The 21,708-nt window shown below is 43.7% G+C and overlaps 1 protein-coding gene across 1 annotated transcript in view; it reads right to left on the minus strand.

Moving 5' to 3' along the window:
• The window catches only part of MAD1L1 (mitotic arrest deficient 1 like 1), a 1,159,769-nt gene that overhangs the window by 1,100,759 nt on the left and 37,302 nt on the right, over positions 1-21,708 (minus strand). The window contains exons 7-9 of the mRNA XM_077449134.1: positions 18,665-18,795; positions 3,328-3,442; positions 144-205 (exon numbers count right to left, since the gene is read on the minus strand). Of these exons, the coding sequence (XP_077305260.1) occupies positions 144-205; positions 3,328-3,442; positions 18,665-18,795 (308 nt within the window). The remainder of the gene's footprint in view (positions 1-143; positions 206-3,327; positions 3,443-18,664; positions 18,796-21,708) is intronic.

The raw sequence follows: 21,708 nt of genomic DNA on the forward strand, positions 1-21,708 counted from the left end.
ATGGAAGCATAAAGTTTTCTGATTCTCAGGCTGTTCTAAAAACATTCCAACATATTCAGCGCCAGAGCCAAATCAACATGACTGCCACTCTTTCCATCAATCTCACAAATTAGATCATCTTCAGTCAAATGTTAAGCACCTACTTGAGGTTCAGACCAGTTGTTTGCTCCAAGTTTTCCCAGCCTTTTAACTTCTTCAAAGTTTTCTAAAAGAAAAAAAAAAAAGAAAAATACACAGTCTAAATACAAATTGTTTTAATACAGTGAAATTCAGCTAAAATAAAAAAAATGAAAGAAATATTATCTTACAAAATATTTTGTGTCCTATAAATGCTTTTTTACATACTCAAGTTCTAAACTCTTATGACCGTATGGATTTCATGTTGCCTTTAAGTTTGCAGTGACCATACACCTTAGATTTTTACCCAACCCAAGCAGTAATCCATTTCCTCCACTGGCTGCGATGCTAACCCACTAGGCTTTAATGCCTTCAGTCATTGAACTCAAACAAGCAGGCAGACTGACTTCCTCATCTGCATACTTGTTCAGGGTCAGAGATAAATATTTAAGCCAGAGTCTCAAGCAAGGCAGGCAGACAACCAGTATTTTCATGAAAGATTAGTAATGGGAACCCCATCAGCACCTCCTCACTTCAAAATGCTAGTTGCTCTTCCACCATGCCGAGCCTTTGGCTTCAAATACAGGAGGGTGAGAGAGACCGCACAAGAGAGCGAGTTTCTTTCTCCAAGCAAGTTTACTTTACAAAAAAAATAAAAAAAGTAGGTACACATGAGAAAATTCAAATTTTGATCAGTTTGTGTCCCTCCCTGATCGAGAGAAGTCAGTCGGTAGATTGACTTCTGTTGAATGGGACTGTTGGATACCTTTCCGCACAGTGGCGAGGATCCCTCCATAATCCTCGTTTGTATGGATTGGGGTATCCATTTGTTTCTCCCCCCCCCCCCCCCCCGCAGCTGCTGACTTTTAATAATCTGACACTTACCTGTCCCAGGGTCCAGAGATGTAGGGGATTGAAGACCCGCTCGCCCCCCCCCCCCCCCGGCAGCGCCAGCATTGTAAGTGTGGACGCTCGGCTTCACAGCCGGGCACCCACTGCGCATGCGCAAACAGTGCCGCAAGTGGCCGCGCGATCATCTGGGACCTGTCACGTGTCCCAGATGATTGACAGGAGGGAGGGGGCAGAGCTGAGCCCTTCCAGTGCCAAGGGGAAGTGATGTCACCAGCCCAGGCACTGGAGGAGGCAGACTACAAGGGAACTCCTAGCAACAGCCATTTAGAGGTAAGAGTTAAAAAAAAAAAAATTCCAAATGATTTTTTTTAGGAATATTAATGCTTTTTTTTTTTTTTTTTTTTGTGTGCAACCCCACTTTAAGTGTGTATACCCAGAAAATTGGAGGAACATAGCCAACCTTTCAATTGCATGGGGAAAGAACGTTTTAAAAAGATAATGTACATTTGTACACAACTATCTCTCTACCACTACATAGCAGCTCAGTTTTTTTTTTTTTTTTTTTAACACATCAATCCCTTGAAGGGTGGCTTTGCCCTTTTTTTATTATAGCTGTGCAACTCACATAATTATACTGACCGTGTCACTTTGAAAATCAATGAATAGCTGTAAAAAAAGAAAAAAAAAAAAAAAAAAACACACACACACACACAAACACCCTATACAACATATATGCCATACCTTTCCGGCTGCCCATTTGTTAAAACACTCATCTCTGCTGCTCCCTGGCCACCATGTATTCCACATTTCTGGGGGTATGGAATACCTGTTCCCTGCTGTACACTGTGGTCTCTGCTGCATTACAGGAGGAACTGCTGTGTGCAGTGGAACACAAGTATACAAACACATCCAACTTGCCAAATACTTGTGTAGTACAAATTTAGTTTTTCCTCAGAACAGTAAAGGGGTTCTGAGGGTTGATTGTACAGGTTTAACTTTGGCCTCAGTTTGGCTGGGCTGTGTTAGGGTTCTGCCTGATCCATGTGTAAAGTTAGGTGCACATGACAGGACCAGAACCAGGCCTGGTTGGACGCTTTGAGTATCAGTTTCCCCGGAGCCAATCAGTGGGTGTGTTTAGCCCCGCTGAGGAGTCTGGGGAAGGGTACTTAAGAGGCTAAAGTCACATGTTCGGGTTTTTTTTTGATTCGTTGGGCCGGAGCTGACTGTCCTGAAGCAGGACCATGCGTGCCGCTCCGCAACATGGTCAGTTTGATTAGCCCCACTAGACCCGCATGGTCTGGGGTAAGGATCCATCTGTTCCCCAGTCTTGGAACCGGCTGATCCGAGGCACAGTAACTGAGGGAGGAATCAAGGCGCCTGGGTGTGCTCTCAGCTTGGATGGGCATTGCAGCTCATATAAGCGACCGGGGGAGGACTCTTCGGAGGAGGGCCAACAAACTGGCATCCCAAGAAGTGCCTGGTTGCTGGGTTGTCAAGGACAAACATTTTTCCAGTACTGCCAAAGGAGACAGAACGTTCCAGGTGCTGAGGAAAGGTTCCTGTTCACTTTCGGTTGCAAATTTATTCAAGGTCAGACACTTTGCAATTTCCTGATTAAAGCACTGACTGCCATAATCTCTGGCTAGAGATTTGTTCAGCGCTGAAGCGCCCAGCTGTGAGTGGCTACTCTCTGGGCTGCATTAGAGACTTCCTGATAATTAGCAGTTCAAGGTGCCCAAGTTTATTTACCCTTGCCCTCTGTTCCCATACGAGACTGTTTGTTGGATGTTACCCCTGCAAATAAAAACCTTTTTAAAGGACTTTTATGGTGTCAGCATCCAAAGTCATTGGGTACTAACCCTGGGAACCCCTAGACATGGAAGAACAAGCCAGGCGGAGGTAACCGGTAAGCCCAAAAGTCAAGGCCGCCCCATCGAGGGTTATGGCCGCTACACTTGCACTGACCAGGGAGCAAATCAGACAGTGTTTCAACAATCAGGCAGCTAGAAAAGTCAGCATATATTTTAACTTCTCTTAAATATATAAATAAAAATAATAAAAAAGTTAATGTGCCATGAGCGAAGCATTGTCTCTAGAATTTTTTTTTTTCTTCGATTTTAACATATTTTTCACCTTTATATTCACCAAAAATGAATAAAAAACGTATACGCTTAAACTTGTTTGGTATGTGTACATAAACAAAAGGTAGATGTGTGAGTTTATAAACATTAGATAGTTTTAAAAAGTTATTTTGTAGTTCACTTTTATAAAAAAGGATTTGGCGATTTTCATGTTTAGCTGAAGTTTACCTTTAAATACTTAAAAAATAACTGACCTTTGTCATGCAAGAATACTTACTTCTTTTTCAATCTCTACGGCCACCATTTCTTCTTTCATCCGGTCATATCGTTCTAGCTTTTTGTGCAGCCCTTCCACCTCCTCTTTTAGTAGCGCATTATTCTCCTTCATTTCCCTGATTGCAGAAAATCCACTATTACACTGATGTACATAATCAAGCCATGACTGTAATCATTTTTGGCTGTGTTTTTCAAATGTATTACCCGATTTGCCCCAGTAATAACAACAAATTAGAAGCAAACAGCTTTGTGCTGCAGAATTACTCAAGGTTCCAAAACATCAAACCAATCTACACACAAAAATGTTATTTTAGGACATATCTAAATCAAAATAAGCACCAAGAATCCATATGCATTGCCTTATGTAGCATCAGTTGAAAAGTACACTGCTGCCAATACAAAATGAGATTTCTGGTTTATCTGTAAAATCCTTTTCTTGGGAATACATCACAGGGTATCTTCATGTCCATTACGATAGGCTTATGCTGCCACCTTACAGTAATCAGTGATTAGACACTGGCAAAAAAAAATAAAAAATAAAGGGGGGGGGGGTCCCCTCCTTCATTTTTGTAGCAAACCATAAACTGACCAATGTAGCATCCTCAGTGACTAACATTAATTTGGTAAAAATGTATAAAAGGTATGAACCGAAAACCAAGTAGCAGCTTTAGAAACTTGAGCTACTGAAGCCTGAGGATGTATAGCCCAGGAAGCACCAACACACCTGGTAGCATGAGCTCTTACCAAAAATAGTAAAACTTTCCCTATAATACCATAAGCTTGAGGAAAAAAAACGGACAGATCGATATAGAGAAGCATTTGAAAGCAGAGTGACCCTTTCTTGGGCCTTATGGAAGCACAGAAAGGAAATCTGATTGCAGCACTTTCAATTAACATCTGACAGCACAAACCACATCCAAGGTGTGAAGAGCCTTACCCACCAGTATCAGAGGCTTTGGACAAAAAGCACAGCAACACAATGTCCTGTCTTGAGATGGAATGAAGAATCCGTTTTAGGTAAAAAGGATGGCTGAGGCCTTAAAACTGGTAAGAGGAATTTTTACTTACCTGTAACATCCAAATCTTACATGCTCTTACATCATGGGCTATGAGCGTGTATTTTCAGGTGACAGGACACTGGTACATACCCCCCCTAGCTGCCTTCACTATAACCCTAAACGACTCCATACATCCTCATTTTTGTAGCAAGCAAGAGAGTAAACCAAGGAAAAAAGAAAAAAGTGGTAGGTCTTGTTCTCCAAGGTATGGAATTTACAGGCAAGTCAAAATACCTCTTATCCCAAATCGTACAGGACACAGGTATAGTATTCATATAAACCATGGGATGTTCCCCAAGAAATTAATAGAAAGGGTAGGCAACAATGAGGCAAAAAGACTGTCAAGTTGCCCAAACAACAAGGGTCAACACTGAGAACCTTACAGCCAAACGCTGCATGAACAGAAGATTGGACAACCGCCTAGTAACACTTTGAAAAAAGTATGGGTCCAGTGCTGTAGGGTTAATATGACTGCTTTAAGCTCAAAGATGTGGTGGGGATCCTAGTTTCCCCCGGTGACCATGTTTCTCTGACCATTAAGAGATCGAAACACTCCTCCCCAGACTGAGACACTTGCATTTGTTGTGATACCATCCCAGTGATAGAAATGGAAAGACTTCCCCACATCTAGGGCTGGTGTGGTGATCCCCCAAGATAGGGAATACCTTGCTTGGCTGGACACGAGCAGTAGCATAGGTAAATGGAAAGCAGGAGGCTGCCTTTTCCATTTTTTTGGTGAACATTCAGACAGGCATCTTGGATGTCAATGAATGGCAAGCATTCCCCTTTTCGCAGAGAAGAAATTCCTAAATAGGACATATACACTCATTGGGCTTTGGTATCATGAAAAGGTTAAAATAGAATAAACTACCTTGTAGCAGTACTGGCAGAATTACTCCATGGCATAATAGGTGGTTCAGGGCATTCTGCAAATATCGGTAGATTATACCAGGGGGGACATAAGATGTGCGCAGGCGCTGTGGCGGATCTTGTGAATGGGAGGGATAGGAGAGTATAAAAGGATTGATTGTCGTCCCGTGCAGCCAACCCCATGAGGAAGTCAGTGTATGACAAAATGTTGGGGGGGCGTGGCTGTTCGGCAATCACCGCCAGTAACATGTAGCGTTTGGAGCTGAACGGGGAAGTGGTGATCTGACTGTGTCCGGGCACTGAGGAGGGGGGTGAGATTAACGCTAACATGCGCACACACCTCGGGTCCGTCGTGGCCACAGTCCAAAATTGTGCTGTTCAGGAGTGAGGCTTGCTGTGATTTTGATATTAAAGAGGAAGTAAACCCTTCCAAACAACTTGGACCTATAGGTAAGCCTAGATTAAGGCTTACCTGTAGGTCCAAGCAATATCTCCTAAACCTATATGGTTTAGGAGATATTTGCCCGAAAATGGGCACCGCTGTCTACGGCGCATGCGCCGTAGACAGCGGCGCGCAGGCGCACTAAATGCGGCAAATCCAAGAATGGATTTGCCCAATTTGTCGACTCCCGTGCGCATGCGCGGGAGTGACGTCATCGCGGCTTCGCCGTATGGCAGCGGCGGAGCTGCGAGACGCGACTCCCGTGCGCATGCGCGGGAGTGACGTCATCGCGGCTGCGCCGCTGTGATTCGTCGGAGCTGCGAGACGCCACCAGCAACATGGATGCGGCGGACTACAGGGGACAGCGGCGACTTCGCTGGCTCCTGTGTCAGGTAAGTGACACATAATGAGCTACTATGCGATGCATAGTAGTCCATTATGCTTTACCTTTGCAGGGAAAAAAAGAGGAAGTAAACCCATCAGGGTTTACTTCCTCTTTAATTTGCTGGCTTTGGAGTTGTGAAATGTGAGTGTAAAGGTTGAAGTTTTTCTGTGATTTAATAAATTGGTTTATACGATTTTACACTATTGGAGCACCTTTATTATTTTACATGTGGAAGATCTGAACTTGCACAGTGGATGATTGGAGCAACGATTCACTATTTGCCGTTTGGTTTAAAAGCGCTTAAGCCTGACACGAAAGTGCAGACACTAGGAGTCGTTGAGTGCGTTTCTTAAGGGAGAGGAATCACCGATCACTTTGGGGTGGTGGATGGAACAAGAAGACACATTATTTCAAAGGATATTTTGGACACTCTATGAACTTTGTTTTGAATTTTCCTTGTTTATACACGTGTTTGGCACATTTATTTGGTTCACTCGTCACAGGGTGCTACAATTGTTTATTCACACACACTTTTTATACCATTTAGTTTGGGGTCACTTTTTTTGAAGAGATAGCTATAATTTATATGTAAGCACCACTATTTTTTTCCTTTTTTCTGGTTTTAGTTAAAGGTAAAAATACTATTTGCACTTTACATTTTTCCTAGTGGCAGCTTTTGGGGTAGCAGGCTCTGTCTAAGCTCAATGGTGGGTGTTTAAGTAAGGGGCGGAATATTTAAAAACCAACAGTTTGTGATATTCCAGGTAGTTGGCCTGAGGAAGCAAGGAGACAGGAACTCTCAGAACTCTAGTTTGTAACCTAGAGCTATTGTGGAAACCACCCATCTGTCCAGAAATTCTTCCTGCCAGACCTTTGAGAACTGCAGAAGTCTCCCCCCCCACTCGAACGAGCGGGGGCACCCCTTCATAAAGAGGCTTTAGCAATCTGTCTTGCGGACTTGCTCCCCCAGGACTTTTTTCTTAACTTGCAAAAGGGTACTTTTCAAACTTGATATTCTTTGGCTATATTTGTCCAAATCCTCCCCAAACAGCTTTTCACAGCGAAAAGGAAAACCAGCTAGGAGCTTGTTGCATGGCGCTTCGGCGGACCAATCCTTTAACCAAATGTACCAAGCCAAACGTAAGGTGAGAGGTTTGAAGAATAGAATCTATGACTGCTTCAATTGCAAAGCACAAAGCTGCTGGCAGCTCAGTTAATTCCTGGGCCTGCTGTTCAGGGAACACCTTGAGCACCCGTTTCAAGTGGTCTCTCAAGGATTTACATACCCCAATTGCCGCCACTGCAGGTTGAGCCACTGAACCTGCCAGGGAGAAAATGTTTTTTTTTTTTTAACAGGAATAGCATTTTTTTTTATCAGTTGGATCCCCAAGCATTTGCGCACTGTCAACCGGAAAAGTCAAACTTTTATTCACAGAGGATATAGCAGCATCAATTGCTGGTATACTCCCCATCTTAGTGAATTTTTCCTCCATAGGATAAAGTGTTGAAAACTTCTTAGGAGGAAAAAAGTGCTTATCTGGGCGATTCCACTCAGAATACATAAGCTTTTCTAGTAATGAATAGACAGGAAAGGCAAGCAAAGGCTTGCAGGGGCTTTAGTGAACCCAAACAGGAGGTGAGCTCTTTAACCGACTCCGTTAATGGTAGCTTAAATGTGGCGTGGACCATTTCAGTAAAAGAATGCACCAGCAACTTCTCAGCATGTGAAGCTGAAGAAGAGCCTCCCCCATTTGATTCCTCAGAAGAGGAATCATCAGCCTGTTCACAGTGCCCTGAGGAGGATTCATCTCCTCTTCCCCCCCCCCCACAGTTCCTCCGTTTGGGGATTCTGAGTGGTAGAAGAGGACCTAATGCATTTTCTTCCACTCTGTGAAGACACAATTAAAGCCAAAAATCTTTCCTCTAAGCCACTCACAGCCGAGGAGAAATCCTGCTCAATTATATAGACAGGGGCTGAAGTGTCAGAAGCAATTGCAACCCGATGACCCCGATGGCTCACTCTGACCAGCCTCCTTAGTACGGGATGGTGTTCCTTAGGACCCGAGGGCGACCCCCTTGTGTCCTTGGTCTTTGTGACATTTGAACCACCTCCTCTGGTCATAGTGCCAAGCACAATGCAGAGGTATCAGCAAAAAAAATAAAAATGCACCCACTGCTGAGCAATAGTCCAGCAACTGCCGCTGCTATTAAGCTCAGCCTGATGCTTAAAGTAAATGTGCCTGGGAATGCCTGTGTCACTCGCTCGTTTCTTTGGACACGAGGCCCAGGTACCATTCAATTCAGCCTGGAAAATACACTTTGAATGGATCCGGTTGCATGGCTTGCCCCAATAAGGAATATTCCAGCAGAGCTCAGCACAGCACATCTTTACTCGTGACCAACACCTAAGACACTTGCAAACAAACTGAGATACTCCTGGTAAGGGGAGGGGTTATGTGGGGAATTGAACTTCCCGTTTAGGGTGTTCCAGTGTCCACCACTTAAGGTGCCATATAACCCATACAGTTATTACTGTGGCTCTGTGTCCTGTGATGTATGATAAAGAAAACCTATACTGCACACTGCTAATCAAAAGCAGCGATACATTTTCTGGCCTGCAGCTGCACAGAATGCCTCACTGCCTATGATTAGTGGTGTGCAGTGTCAGCTTGCTGCCAGGATAGGGCAAGTGGGTTGAGACTAGGTACCCAAACACGCCCGGGCCCATCTCTAACCACAACCCTTCCTTGCCGACCCCTGGAAACTGGACAGGAGGGGAGGAGGGGCAGCATTTATTGAAATCAATACCCTGTATTTTCCTCCTGCAGCAACTGAAAGCAGTCTTCTCCCCTAGGCACTAAGCCTTAAGGTCCTGGCTTAGGAGTCTTCGATGTCCTCCTCACACCAAGCTACCACAGAGGCCGTTTTACTTTTTCTCCTGTCTCGATCTTGAAGGAGGACTCAACTCTCCACCTTGATTGAGCAGAACATCCCATTCACCATCTTGCTACCTGCCTTGCAAGATAGCCATGGAACACTCCTGTATCACTAAGTTCATTATTATGAACATTTATAGACTTTTGTTATGCTCATTGCGATGCTTTTAAAAGGTTATCACACTATGTGCGTGTTTTCTTATGATTATCACCCACTTATTCTGGGATTTGTGGAACCAATGAGTGGATGGCTGGTGGAGGATTCCTTACCCAGATGCTAATCAGCAGGGACTTTAATCTTTGCCAAGGTCAAACAAGCTGTGTTTGCCTAATATGTAATAAAATAGGCATGCACTTTTGCTAAATGCAGTTCCCCAAGTGTGGTGAAGGGAAAGCTGCTGGAGAAAAGTAAAAGTCTGATTGAATTGTAGACTCACTCAGTGCTGTTTACGATCTGGGACTTTTCTTTTTTGATATATACAGTTTCAATTAATTTTTACCTGGTCTTACCTGAGGAGGAGCCAGAAGAAGAGGACCAGGGCTGCTCTGTGCAAAACCACTGCACAGAGCAGGCAAGAATAACATTTGTTACCTAAAAAAAAACTTACAATCACTTTAAGCTAAGGCTTATAATTTTCTGTGACAGAGATAAAGCCCATCACCTTCAGACACTAGCACAAAACGGAGGACTCAAGGAGTGGGGCAGGATTATAGGGAGGCACTCAGAGAACATGTCCCCTAAAGCTTTGCCAGTGTACAAACACACACACACACTATAATAATATTATATATATATATATATATATATATATATATATATATATATATATATATATATATATATATATTACACACACACTTTTAAATAAATTCAATATATATTAAGGGTCGATCGGTATCATTTTTCATGTCGATAAACGGTGCCAATATTCTGCACATAACTGTCACCTGCCACCAAACGCAGCAGGTCACTTGCCACTGTTACCTGCCACCCAGATGCAGCATGTCATCTACACCTGCCACCCATATGTAGCTTGTCACCGTCACCTGCCACCCATATGCAGCTTGTTACCTGCCACTGTCCCCTGCCACCCACCCATATGCAGCTTGTCACTACTTACACTACTTCTGGCAGCCTCTCCCCAACAGCGTCCAAGCGGGTAAACTTCCACTTGCGGGTAGGCGGGCCGTGAGAGAGGACGTAACGATCTCTTTACTCGCAGACAGCTGCAGCTCTGTCAAGAGCAGCCTTCTCGGCCTTGCTGTAGGGGCGGAACAGCAGTGATGCCATCTCTCTGCTGCCTGCCACACCGCTGACAGATTGGCAGAGACTGCAGCAAGCGCAACGCGGGGACAGGGGAGGAGGAGGTATGACTGATATCGGTAAGTTTCTGCCCGATATCGATGTAAAGAAATGTAAATCGGCCTTTCCAATAACCGGTCGACCCCTAATGTATGTGTATATATAATATACACACACATATATACATACACACACAGTTGTGCTCATAAGTTTACATGTCCTGTCAGAATTTATGATTTCTTGGCCATTTTTATGAGAATATGAATAACACAAACATTTTTCACTCATGGTATTTGGCTGAGGCCATTATCAATCAACTGTGTTTACTCTTTAAATTATAACAACAAAAACTACCCAAAAACCCTGATCAAAAGTTTACATACCCTGGCGATTTTGGCCTGATAACATGCACACAAGTTGACACAAAGGGGTTTGAATGGCTATTAAAAGGTAACCATCCTCACCTGTGATCTGTTTGCTTGTAATTGGTGTGCGTGTGCGTGTGTGTGTAAAAGGTCAATGAGTTTCTGGACTCCTGACAGACCCTTGCATCTTTCATCCAGTGCTGCACTGACGTTTCTGGATTCTGAGTCATGGGAAAGCAAAAGAATTAAAGGATCTGCGGAAAAATGTAGTTGAACTATATAAAACAGGAAAAGGGATATAAAAAGATATCCAAGGAACTGAGAATGCCAATCAGCAGTGTACAGACACTAATCAAGAAGTGGAAAATGAGGGGTTCACGGTCAGGACAATCAACTAATATTTCAGCCACAACTGCCTGGAAAATTGTTCGGATGCAAAGAAATACCGACAATTAACTTCAGGTGAAATATAGGACTCTCTAAAAACATGTGGTGTGGCTGTTTTAAGATGCACAATAAGGAGGCACTTGAAGAAAGATGGGCTGCATGGTCAAGTCGCCAGAAGAAAGCCATTACTACGCAAATGCCACAAAGTATACCGCTTACAATACACCAAACGGCACAGAGGCAAGCCTCAAACCTTCTGGCAAAAAGTGAAGTGATGAGACCAAAATTTAGCTTTTTGGCCACAACCATAAACACTGCATTTGGAGAGAAGTAAACAAGGCCTATGGTTAAAAGGTACAACATTCCCACTGTGAAACACGAAGGTGGATCGCTGATGTTTTGGGGATGTGTGAGCTACAAAGGCACAGGAAGTTTGGTCAAAATTGATGGAAAGATGAATGCAGTATGTTATCAAAAAATACTGGAGAAACATTTGCATTCATCAGCCAGGAAGCTGCACATCTGACGTGACATTCCAACATGACAATGATCCAAAACACAAGGCCAAGTCGATCTGTCATTGGCTACAGCAGAATAAAGTGAAGGTTCTTGAGTAGCCATCAGTCTCCTGACCTCAATATCATTGAGCCACTCTGGGGAGATCTCAAAACGTGCAGTTCATGCAAGACAGCCTGAGAATTTACAGGAACTGGAGGCTTTTTACCAAGACGAATGGGCAGCTTTACCATCTGAGAAGATTAACCAGTTGCCGACCGCCGTACGTCGGTACAATGGCACGGGCAGGCATAAGGACATACATGTACGTCCCTTGCCTCCCGCGGGTCGGGGGCCCGATCGGGCCCCCGCCCGGTGCCTGCGGCGGTCGGTATTCGTTCGGGAGCGATCCCGGACGAGGGGACGGCCATTCATTCATGGCCACCCCCTCGCGATCGCTCCCGACGAATAGAAATCCCCGGTGACATCACTTCCTCTCCTGTAATGTAAACACAGGAGAGGAAGTGATGTATTCTCTCCTCCGTGTCGGTATTTTTCGTTCCGACACGGAGGAGAGCGGATCAGTAAGTTGCACCAACACTCTACACACACAGTAGAACATGCCAGGCACACTCACACCCCCCCTTTACCCCCCGATCACCCCCCCAATTACCCCTGCCCCCCAGTCACAGTGACACCAATGTCATATTTTTTTTTTTTTTTTTTTTGCATTGGTGTCATTTGTGACTGTAATAACTGTTAGGGCAGTTAGAGTTAGCCCCCTTTAGTTCTAATGTACCCCCCTAACCCCCCCAATAAAGGTTTAACCCCGTGATCACCCCCCGTCGCCAGTGTCACTAAGGCTGGGTTCACATTGCAGCGGTTTATGAGAACGAATGTGATTCGCACCGCACTGCAGTGCAAATCACATCCGATCTCTGTGCGATTCGAGTTCAGCCATTCGCCGCACCCGCCGCACCCGCCACACCCGCCGCACCCGCCGCAAATTCGCACGGGACCCTTTTTTTGGCCCGCAGCAGAATCGGATCGCATGGGTGTTCACACCATGCGATCCGAGTTTGCAGATCGCACTGCGATATGCGAACTGATCTGGGGGTGTCAGTAACATTTCACTGACACTCCCAGCAGTTTGCATAGGGCAGTGTGAACTGCCGCCGGGAGGCATGCGATGCGGGAACCCGCCGCGGATTCGCGGCGTTTCCGCATCGCTCCAGTGTGAACCCAGCCTAATAAGCGATCATTTTTCTGATCGCCGTATTAGTGTCACAGGTGACGCTAGTTAGGCAGGTAGGTATTTAGGTTCGCCGCAGCTTTTTATAGCGCCAGGGACCCCCATATACTACCGCATAAAGCCCCCTGATTGCCCCCTAGTTAACCCTTTCACCAGTGATCACCATATAACTGTTACAGGTGACGCTGGTTGGTTAGTTATTTTTTTATAGTTTCAGGGCACCCGCCATTTATTACCTAATAAAGGTTTAACCCCCTGATCACCCGGCGGGTGTCATTTGTGACTAATAACTGTTAGGGCAGTTAGGGTTAGCCCCCTTTAGTTCTAAGGTACCCCCCTAACCCCCCCAATAAAGGTTTAACCCCGTGATCACCCCCCGTCGCCAGTGTCACTAAGGCTGGGTTCACATTGCAGCGGTTTATGAGAACGGATGTGATTCGCACCGCACTGCAGTGCAAATCACATCCGATCTCTGTGCGATTCGAGTTCAGCCATTCGCCGCACCCGCCGCACCCGCCGCAAATTCGCACGGGACCCTTTTTTTGGCCCGCAGCAGAATCGGATCGCATGGGTGTTCACACCATGCGATCCGAGTTTGCAGATCGCACTGCGATATGCGAACTGATCTGGGGGTGTCAGTAACATTTCACTGACACTCCCAGCAGTTCGCATAGGGCAGTGTGAACTGCCGCCGGGAGGCATGCGATGCGGGAACCCGCCGCGCATTCGTGGCGTTCCCGCATCGCTCCAGTGTGAACCCAGCCTAATAAGCGATCGTTTTTCTGATCGCTGTATTAGTGTCACAGGTGACGCTAGTTAGGCAGGTAGGTATTTAGGTTCGCCGCAGCTTTTTATAGCGCCAGGGACCCCCATATACTACCGCATAAAGCCCCCTAATTGCCCCCTAGTTAACCCTTTCACCAGTGATCACCATATAACTGTTACAGGTGACGCTGGTTGGTTAGTTATTTTTTTATAGTTTCAGGGCACCCGCCATTTATTACCTAGTCTCACTAGTGTACCCCTAAATTTAGGGGTGTCTACTTTCCAAAATGGGGTCATTTGGGGGGGGTTTGTGCCATCTTGGCATTTTATGGCCTTCAAAACTGTAACGCCCTTAGAAAGCCTGAAGGCGGTGCTTGGTTTTCGGGGCCCCGTACGCGGCTAGGCTCCCAAAAAGTCCCACATATGTGGTATCCCCATACTCAGGAGAAGCAGCAGAATTTATTTTGGGGTGTCATTTCACATACGCCCATAGCATGTGTGAGCAATATATCATTTAGTGACAACTTTGTGTAAAAAAAAATAAAAAAATTTTTTTTGTCATTATTCAATCGCTTGAGGCAAAAAAATAAAATATTCAATGGGCTCAACATGCCTCTTATCAATTTCCTTAGGGGGTCTACTTTCCAAAATGGGGTCATTTGGGGGGGTTTTGTACTGCCCTGCCATTTTAGCACCTCAAGAAATGAGATAGGCAGTCGTAAACTAAAAGCTGCGTAAATTCCAGAAAACGTACCTTAGTTTGTAGATGTGACAACTTTTGCGCAAACCAATAAATATACAATTATTGACTTTTTTTTTTACCAAAGACATGTGGCTGAATACATTTTGGCCTAAATATATGACTAAAATTGAGTTTATTGGATTTTTCTAATAACAAAAAGTAGAAAATATCATTTTTTTTCAAAATTTGCGGTCTTTTTACGTTTATATCGCAAAAAATAAAAATCGCAGAGGCAATCAAATACCATCAAAAGAAAGCTCTATTTGTGGGAAGAAAAGGACGCAAATTTTGTTTGGGTACAACATTGCATGACCGCGCAATTACCAGTTAAAGCAGCGCAGTGCCAAAGTGTAAAAAGACCTCTGGTCATTTACCAGCAAAATGGTCCGGTCTGAAAGTGGTTAAGAGCCTAATCCACAAATGCCACAAAAGACTTCAAGCTGTAAATGATGTTAAAGGGGGCAATACACGGTATTAAGAACTGAGGTATGTAAACTTTTAATCAGTCATATGGGTGGTTTCTGTTGTGATTATGATTTAAAATAAGTAAACACAGTTGATAATAAATGGCTTCAGCCAAATTACCATGAATGAACAAAAAGTTTGTTTTATCATTCACATTTTCTAGAAAAAGAAAAAAGGCCAAGAAATCATAAAATCGTAAACTTATGAGCACAACTGTGTGATATATATATATATATATATATATATATATACATACATACATATATACATACACACACACACACACACACACACCGTATATATCACACAAACATACATATTTAGTGTAGAGAAGAATGAAAGAATTTTGAAATGAAGCACCACAATGAAATCCCAGTTCAATGAAAGACTGTTTATGAAGGCAACAAGTTTCAGGGGCTGCAACTCTGCTTCCTTCATCAGGGCTAAAATGATACACTAAAATAGAACATACAGTATAAGTTCTTTTATATACACCATGGTAACACATGATTCAGAAAGCTGGAGAACAGAATTGATTGCAAGGATAGAATAGTATAAATTCCCTGACTCTGTATTCTGTTCTCTAGCTTTCTGAATCTTGTGTTACCATGATGTATATAAAATAACTTTTTATTATTTTAGATTTATGTCAGTCCCACAAAGATTTTTATAACAGCTTTAAAGCACATCACTGGATAGAGTGATAAGCGTTAGTACATTACTTTGCATTTTACTGCGTGTTCCTTTTGGTGAAATGTCCCATTACTTCTACTGTGTCACTGAAAGGTAGGAGAATCTTTCCAAAAGGTTGATAAAGCAATATATGGACATTAAAGCGGAGGTCCACCCTAAAGTGGACCTTCGCCTCATTGGAATCCTCCCCCCCTCCGGCGCCACAATTGGCACCTTTCAGGGGGGAGGAGGGTGCAGGTACCTGTACAGTACAGGTATCTGCACCCACTTCCGGGATAGCTCTCTGCGGAAAGGGGCGTAGTCTACGCCCCTTTCCGAAAGTCCCCCGCTGCCTGCTGGGAAACACACAGATCCCAGAGGCAGCGGGTCCATCCTTATTGCGCAGCGCATGCGCAGTAGGGAACCGGGAAATGAAGCCGAAAGGCTCCACTTCCTGATTCCCATACCCAAGATGGCGGCGGCAGCACCCGAGAGACGATCGAGAGATCGGCTTTGGGTGCCGACATCGCGGGCGTGCTGGGTGGGTAAGTGTCCTTATTTTAAAAGTCAGCAGCTGCAGTATTTGTAGCTGCTGGCTTTTAAAAAAAACAAAAAAAAAAACGGCGGAACTCCCGGCGGACTCCCGCTTTAATTAGCAGAATCCAAATGTTTTGGCTGAAGTTCATTCTTTTGTGTTACTGTCAATCTTTCTACATCCCATGTTAATTTAGTCATTTTCCTCTCTCATAGTCTGTTTACAATTCTCTTTATACCATGTCCAGCCAAATAAATAGTACACCGTAAACAATTATTTTGTTTTCTTGATTTACAGGTAAAAAAACTTAATCAAATCCAAGGTCATCCCTGGTATTAGAGCAAGAAGAGGCACATGGGAAAGCAGTTAAAAATTCCCTTCATCTATAATTTATCATACACATAACTTTATAGACCAAAAGGGGTTTTCATGATCTGGGTGAAATAGAAATGGACCACTGCCCTGAACCTGTATAGCACCCTACACACATCTACAGTCATTATACCACGTGCCAAGGTGAGTACCAAAATGCAGAATACTGTGCCTGAAGCAAACATTACAGGCCAGCTCCATTGCTCTGGGGCCTGGGTAAGGCTCCTAAAATGTACCTTGAGGGTAACTGAACAGAAACTACTAGTAAGCCCTGAGGCAATAAGTAGTTGGATCTTGATAGAAGTATCAGTTGAAGTAGCGAAGAATAATAAACAATGGTTAGAAAATCTTCACCATAGGCCTCCTGAGGAAATTTATAGTGGTATGTAGCCCTCTTTTGTCAGGTATTAGTCACGTTATTGAAGCACCTGCTCAAGACCCCAACCCCTGCATTACGACATATATGTTTTCTCTCAGCCTTTTTATTTCAATAATGTTTTACGTAATACTTTTCTGTTGTTTATTTCCTTTCTGCATTTTATTTTGCTTTGTTTTCTTTTAGTTATCTATTTTTATCCTTCCATTGCTACTGTCTGTCTGTAGTCACCATGAGGTTATATCAGTCTTTCCAATATGGTATGCTCCAGATTTTCTTTGAATATTGTCAGTGCTGTATCTTTTCATTTTCTGTTAAACAAATTCTCTCAATAAAAATTACAATTTAAAAAAAAAAATCTTCACCATAGGAGTAGTCCTTTGATGCAGCATTAGGGTAACGCCCTCCTTTTTTGGTTTAGTCCTTTTTCTTTTCCTCTTCCTCTTTTTGGTGGTTTATTTTTTGAGTTAACTCTTTTGGTTATTTTTTTCCACTCACTATAGATATTTTTAGGTTTTTCGCACTTTCATAGACTTATGTACCTTTTTATCACTCTCATACACAGATAATTCAATACTCTTTGGCACTACTCTTATTCCGTTATCACTCCTTGTGGAGCTACACTGGGTTCACTTACCGTATTATAAAAACTACCACTACTCAGAACATATTATTGTCATAACTATACACATTTTCAATATTTTGTTCCCAGATACAGAAAACAAAAAGCATCACATGATGGAAATCGCATGAAAATGTATTAGTCTTTAGATAAGTAACATGATGAATTTATTGCACTAAGAGTCAAATATAAAAAGTTGCAGCAACAGTCAATAGTAGTATAGATACATGTAGATGGTTGCAGAACAGTCCTAAAAGCATATAGCTAAATAAGATACTGGTATAAATAATAAACAATACCACTGCTGAGTCCGGATGAGAGGGAGTTAACATCAACCAATCGGCTTCAGGCTGGACCATGAAGAGGGCTGTCACAACTCTAAATAGATGGTATGAAAAACCTCAGTATGACGGGGGGGGGGGGGGGGTGTCTTAAATCTTGTAGTTGCCAGATGAAAGCGTTTAGCCTACAAACACGGTAAGGAGGATCCTCAGATGGGCACAGCAAGCCCTACCGTGGGACGAGAGATGACGCTCCTATGAGGATGCTGTATAGCTGAACTGAGCTGTGCGAAGGCTAGATAGAGACAACCGCAAGGGGGAAGGAAGCCAAAAGAGCCGAGCAGGCAGACTAGGAGCCGGTCGCACTGGGTGACACAAGCGTTGCCACGGAAAAAAGGGAAGCCGGAAACAACGGGAACTCGTCAGTAATCAGCAGTGGAACATCGTAGGCTCAGGGGAAGCCACGATTACACGTTTCACGCTTCAGCGCTTTATCAAAGTCACAGGATGGGCGGAAACACCATTCATTTAAGCACATTGACAGGAAAGAGGTGGGGCGGGGAGGATAGAATCAAGACCTGATGTCAACCCCTCACTAAACCTATTGCATATATAGAAGAAATCAATGGTCATCAATTGAAAAACACTATCCTCATAACCCACCCAAGGGAGTGGGTGAGTTATGAGGATGCACCCTGGGCGTTCCCAGCAAAGCTTTTGACAAGTGTCCAATCACCTGAAGTTAGAAGCATATAGCCAATTGTCTGTTACTTCCTGCCCTGTTCTGTACAGCACAATTAAGCATTCTAATCTTTCCAATTTTTATTCATTTACTAACAAGCGCAATGAATCTTGCCCATACGATTTGTTAACCAGTAGTAACAGCTATAACCAAGTCCCCTAGGTCTTTGAAAAAGTATTGTTGCAATCACACGACTGGCCAGGCTTGGGGATTACTGCATTACTACTAGAGTATACATAATATCAAGCAATAAGTGCACTTGAACAACAATACCTGTGGTAAGCATTCTCTTCTCTCAGTTGTTGCAGTTCTCTCTCAAGCTTAGGAAATCTGTCCAGGTCAGATTTCATACTCTTCACAATTGCAGCATCTTGCTCCTGATAAGACAACTGCTGCTCCAGGGTCTGGGGGGGATAAAAAAAAAAATCAAGCTTCTTAATAGACACCCCACCAAGTACTTTTTAATGATTTCAATGACCTGAACTAATTTTTAAAGGACTACCAAATGCTAGAATAGCATCAGCTGCTACTGATACGTAGAAGTTGCTTCCAGTGAGCCTCCACTCTTCCTCCAAACATGGTAAGCCCCCCTCCTCAAGAAGACACGAGTACAGTCATGCCAATGAACATCTAAATGATTTAGAGTAGGATTGGGAGAAAGTGCTGTGGTCAGGTGAGACCAAAATTGAGCTCTAACATTAACTCGACTCACTGTGTTTGGAGGAAGAAAAATGCTAACTATGATCCCAAGAACACCATCCCTACAGTCAAGTATGGAGGTGGAAATACAACGCTTTGGGGCCGTTTCTCTGCTAAAGGTACAGGTAGACTTTGCTGCACTGAGGGGCCAATGGACGGCACTATGTATTGTAAAATGGATGAGAAACTTCTTCCCTTAGCCACAACACTGAAGATGGGTCATGGATGGGGTCTTCCAGCATGACAATGACCCAAAACTTACCGCCAAGCCAACAAAGGAGTGGCCCAAGAAGAAGCACATTAAGGTCATGGAGAAGCCTACTCAGTCTCCAGAACTTAATACTAAAGAAAATGTATGGAGGGAGCTGAAACTTCAAGTTGCAAAGAGACGGCCAGGAAACCTTAAGGATTTACAGATGATCTGTAAAGAACAGTGGACCAAAATCCCTCCTGAGATGTGCGCAGACCTGGTCACCAACTACAACAAAGGTCTTACCTCTGTGCTTGCCAACATGGGTTTCTCAGCCAAGTACCAAATACCGTATAACACGCACCTTTTTCCACTTAAAATTAGGGGAAAAATCATGGGTGCGTGTTATACGCCGGTCCCCCACTGATTGTGAACGGAGGAGCGAGGGCCGCCAAAATACACAGAGTGTACCCAGCTAGGCTTGGCTCCGCTCACAGTCACGCCCAGTCCCGCCCTATGATGGACATAACACAGGGACTGAGAGTGACAGTGAGCGGAGCCGAGCCTAGCCGAGTACACTCGGCTCTGTTTGGCGGCTCTCGGCTCCTCTCAGTCACGCCCAGTCCCAGGACTGCGAGAGGAGCCGAGATACACAGGACTGGCTCTGTGTATCTTGGCAGCGCCATATTTAAACTGCAGTGACACTGACAAGGCTGCAGATGGACACTGATAAGGCTGCATTTAAATGTACGTTTTTTCCCTTAAAATTCCCTCCTAAACTTTGGATGTATTTTATAAGTTGATAAATACGGTACTTGTTTTATTTTGAGATGCAACTCAATTTATAATATTTGTATTATGTGTTTTTTCTGGATTTTTGGTTGATAGTCTGTCTCTATTAAAATTCACCTATGATAAAAATGATAGACCATTAATTTCTTTGTAAGTGGGCAAACTTACAAAACCTGCAGGGGATCAAATTATATATATTTTGTAATGTTACAACCAAAAACGGAAATATATCGTATGGGGATTTTCTGTGATAAAGCAACACAAAGTTGCACATAATTGTGAAACGGTAGGAAAAAAAAATGGTTTTCACATTTTTTTTTACATATAAAATATCATAAAAAAGTGTGGCGTGCATTTATACGTAACCCCCTTTACTCCAATACCCTCCCTAAAATCTAGTGGAACCAATTTCCTGCTGAAGTCACCTAATTAGTGAGTCCACCTGTGTGTAATTAAATCTCAGTGTAAATACAGCTGTTCTGTAAAGCCCTTTGAGGTTTATTAGATAACCTTAGTGAACAAACAGCATCATGAAGGCCAAGGAACACACCAGACAGGTCAGGGATAACATTGGAGAAGTTTAAAGGAGGGTTAGGTTATAAAAAATATCCAAAGCTTTGAACATTTCACGGAGCACTGTTCAATCCATCATCCGAAAATGGAAATAGTATGGCACAACTGCAAACCTACCAAGACATGGCCTCCACCTAAACTAACAGGCCGGGCAAGGAGAGCATTAATCAGAAAAGCAGCCAAGAGGCACATGGAAACTCTGGAGGAGCTGCAGAGATCCACAGCTCAAGTGGGAGAATCTGTCCACAGGACAACTATTAGCTGTGCACGCCACAAACCTGGCTTTAATGGAAGAGTGGCAAGAAGAAAGCCATTGTTGAAAGAAAGCCATCAGTTGTCCCATCTGCAGTTTGCGAGAATCCAAGTGGGGTACACAGCAAACATGTAGAAAAAGGTACTCTGGTCAGATGAGAACAAAAATGAAGTTTTTGGACTAAAAGAAAATTGCTATGTATGGCAGAAAACAAACACTGCACATCACCCTGAACATACTATACGCTCCGTGAAACATGGTGGTGGCAGCAGGGAGGGACCAAGCTGGGTTTTCTTAAAATTATGAGCTGCCCCAGGCCTCTAAAAAAAAGAGACAGGGGCGAAGAAAAAAAAAACAACACAGCCTCCTCCCTGACTTTGGAAAAGATCCACAGAGAGGAGATAAGGCCTGCAAATGCCGTGGATGTATCTACCTCTTTTTGACTGACAAACTGAGCAACTTCTGAAGTTCTCCACAGTAGGAAAATTACAAACGGGCATCTCTCCGATCCAAGGAGGCCCTGTAATATTCGGGAGGAAACACCATTCCTACTGAAAAAGAAAAGTCCCTACAGGATCTGTTGCATTTCACGTGAAGGGCCTCTTCCCGTTTTCTGTGTGATCAAAAATCGCCTCACCTGCGTGCTGAACTCATCTGTGCTTTTATGTGTGCCAGCAATTGTGTCAGACAAGTTGCGGGACCCCATAAATGGCAGGGTAGATCTTAAGTTCCCTAAGGTAAACCTCCTAGGCTGCTTTCAGAAAAAAAAAAAGTTCAGATATACGCAGGATGGAACATCTGACTGCAAAG

The sequence above is a fragment of the Lithobates pipiens genome, unplaced genomic scaffold (assembly GCF_037356315.1).
Source record: "Lithobates pipiens isolate NorthernLeopardFrog02 unplaced genomic scaffold, aLitPip1_a1.2 Scaffold_22, whole genome shotgun sequence".
Taxonomy (NCBI): domain Eukaryota; kingdom Metazoa; phylum Chordata; class Amphibia; order Anura; family Ranidae; genus Lithobates; species Lithobates pipiens.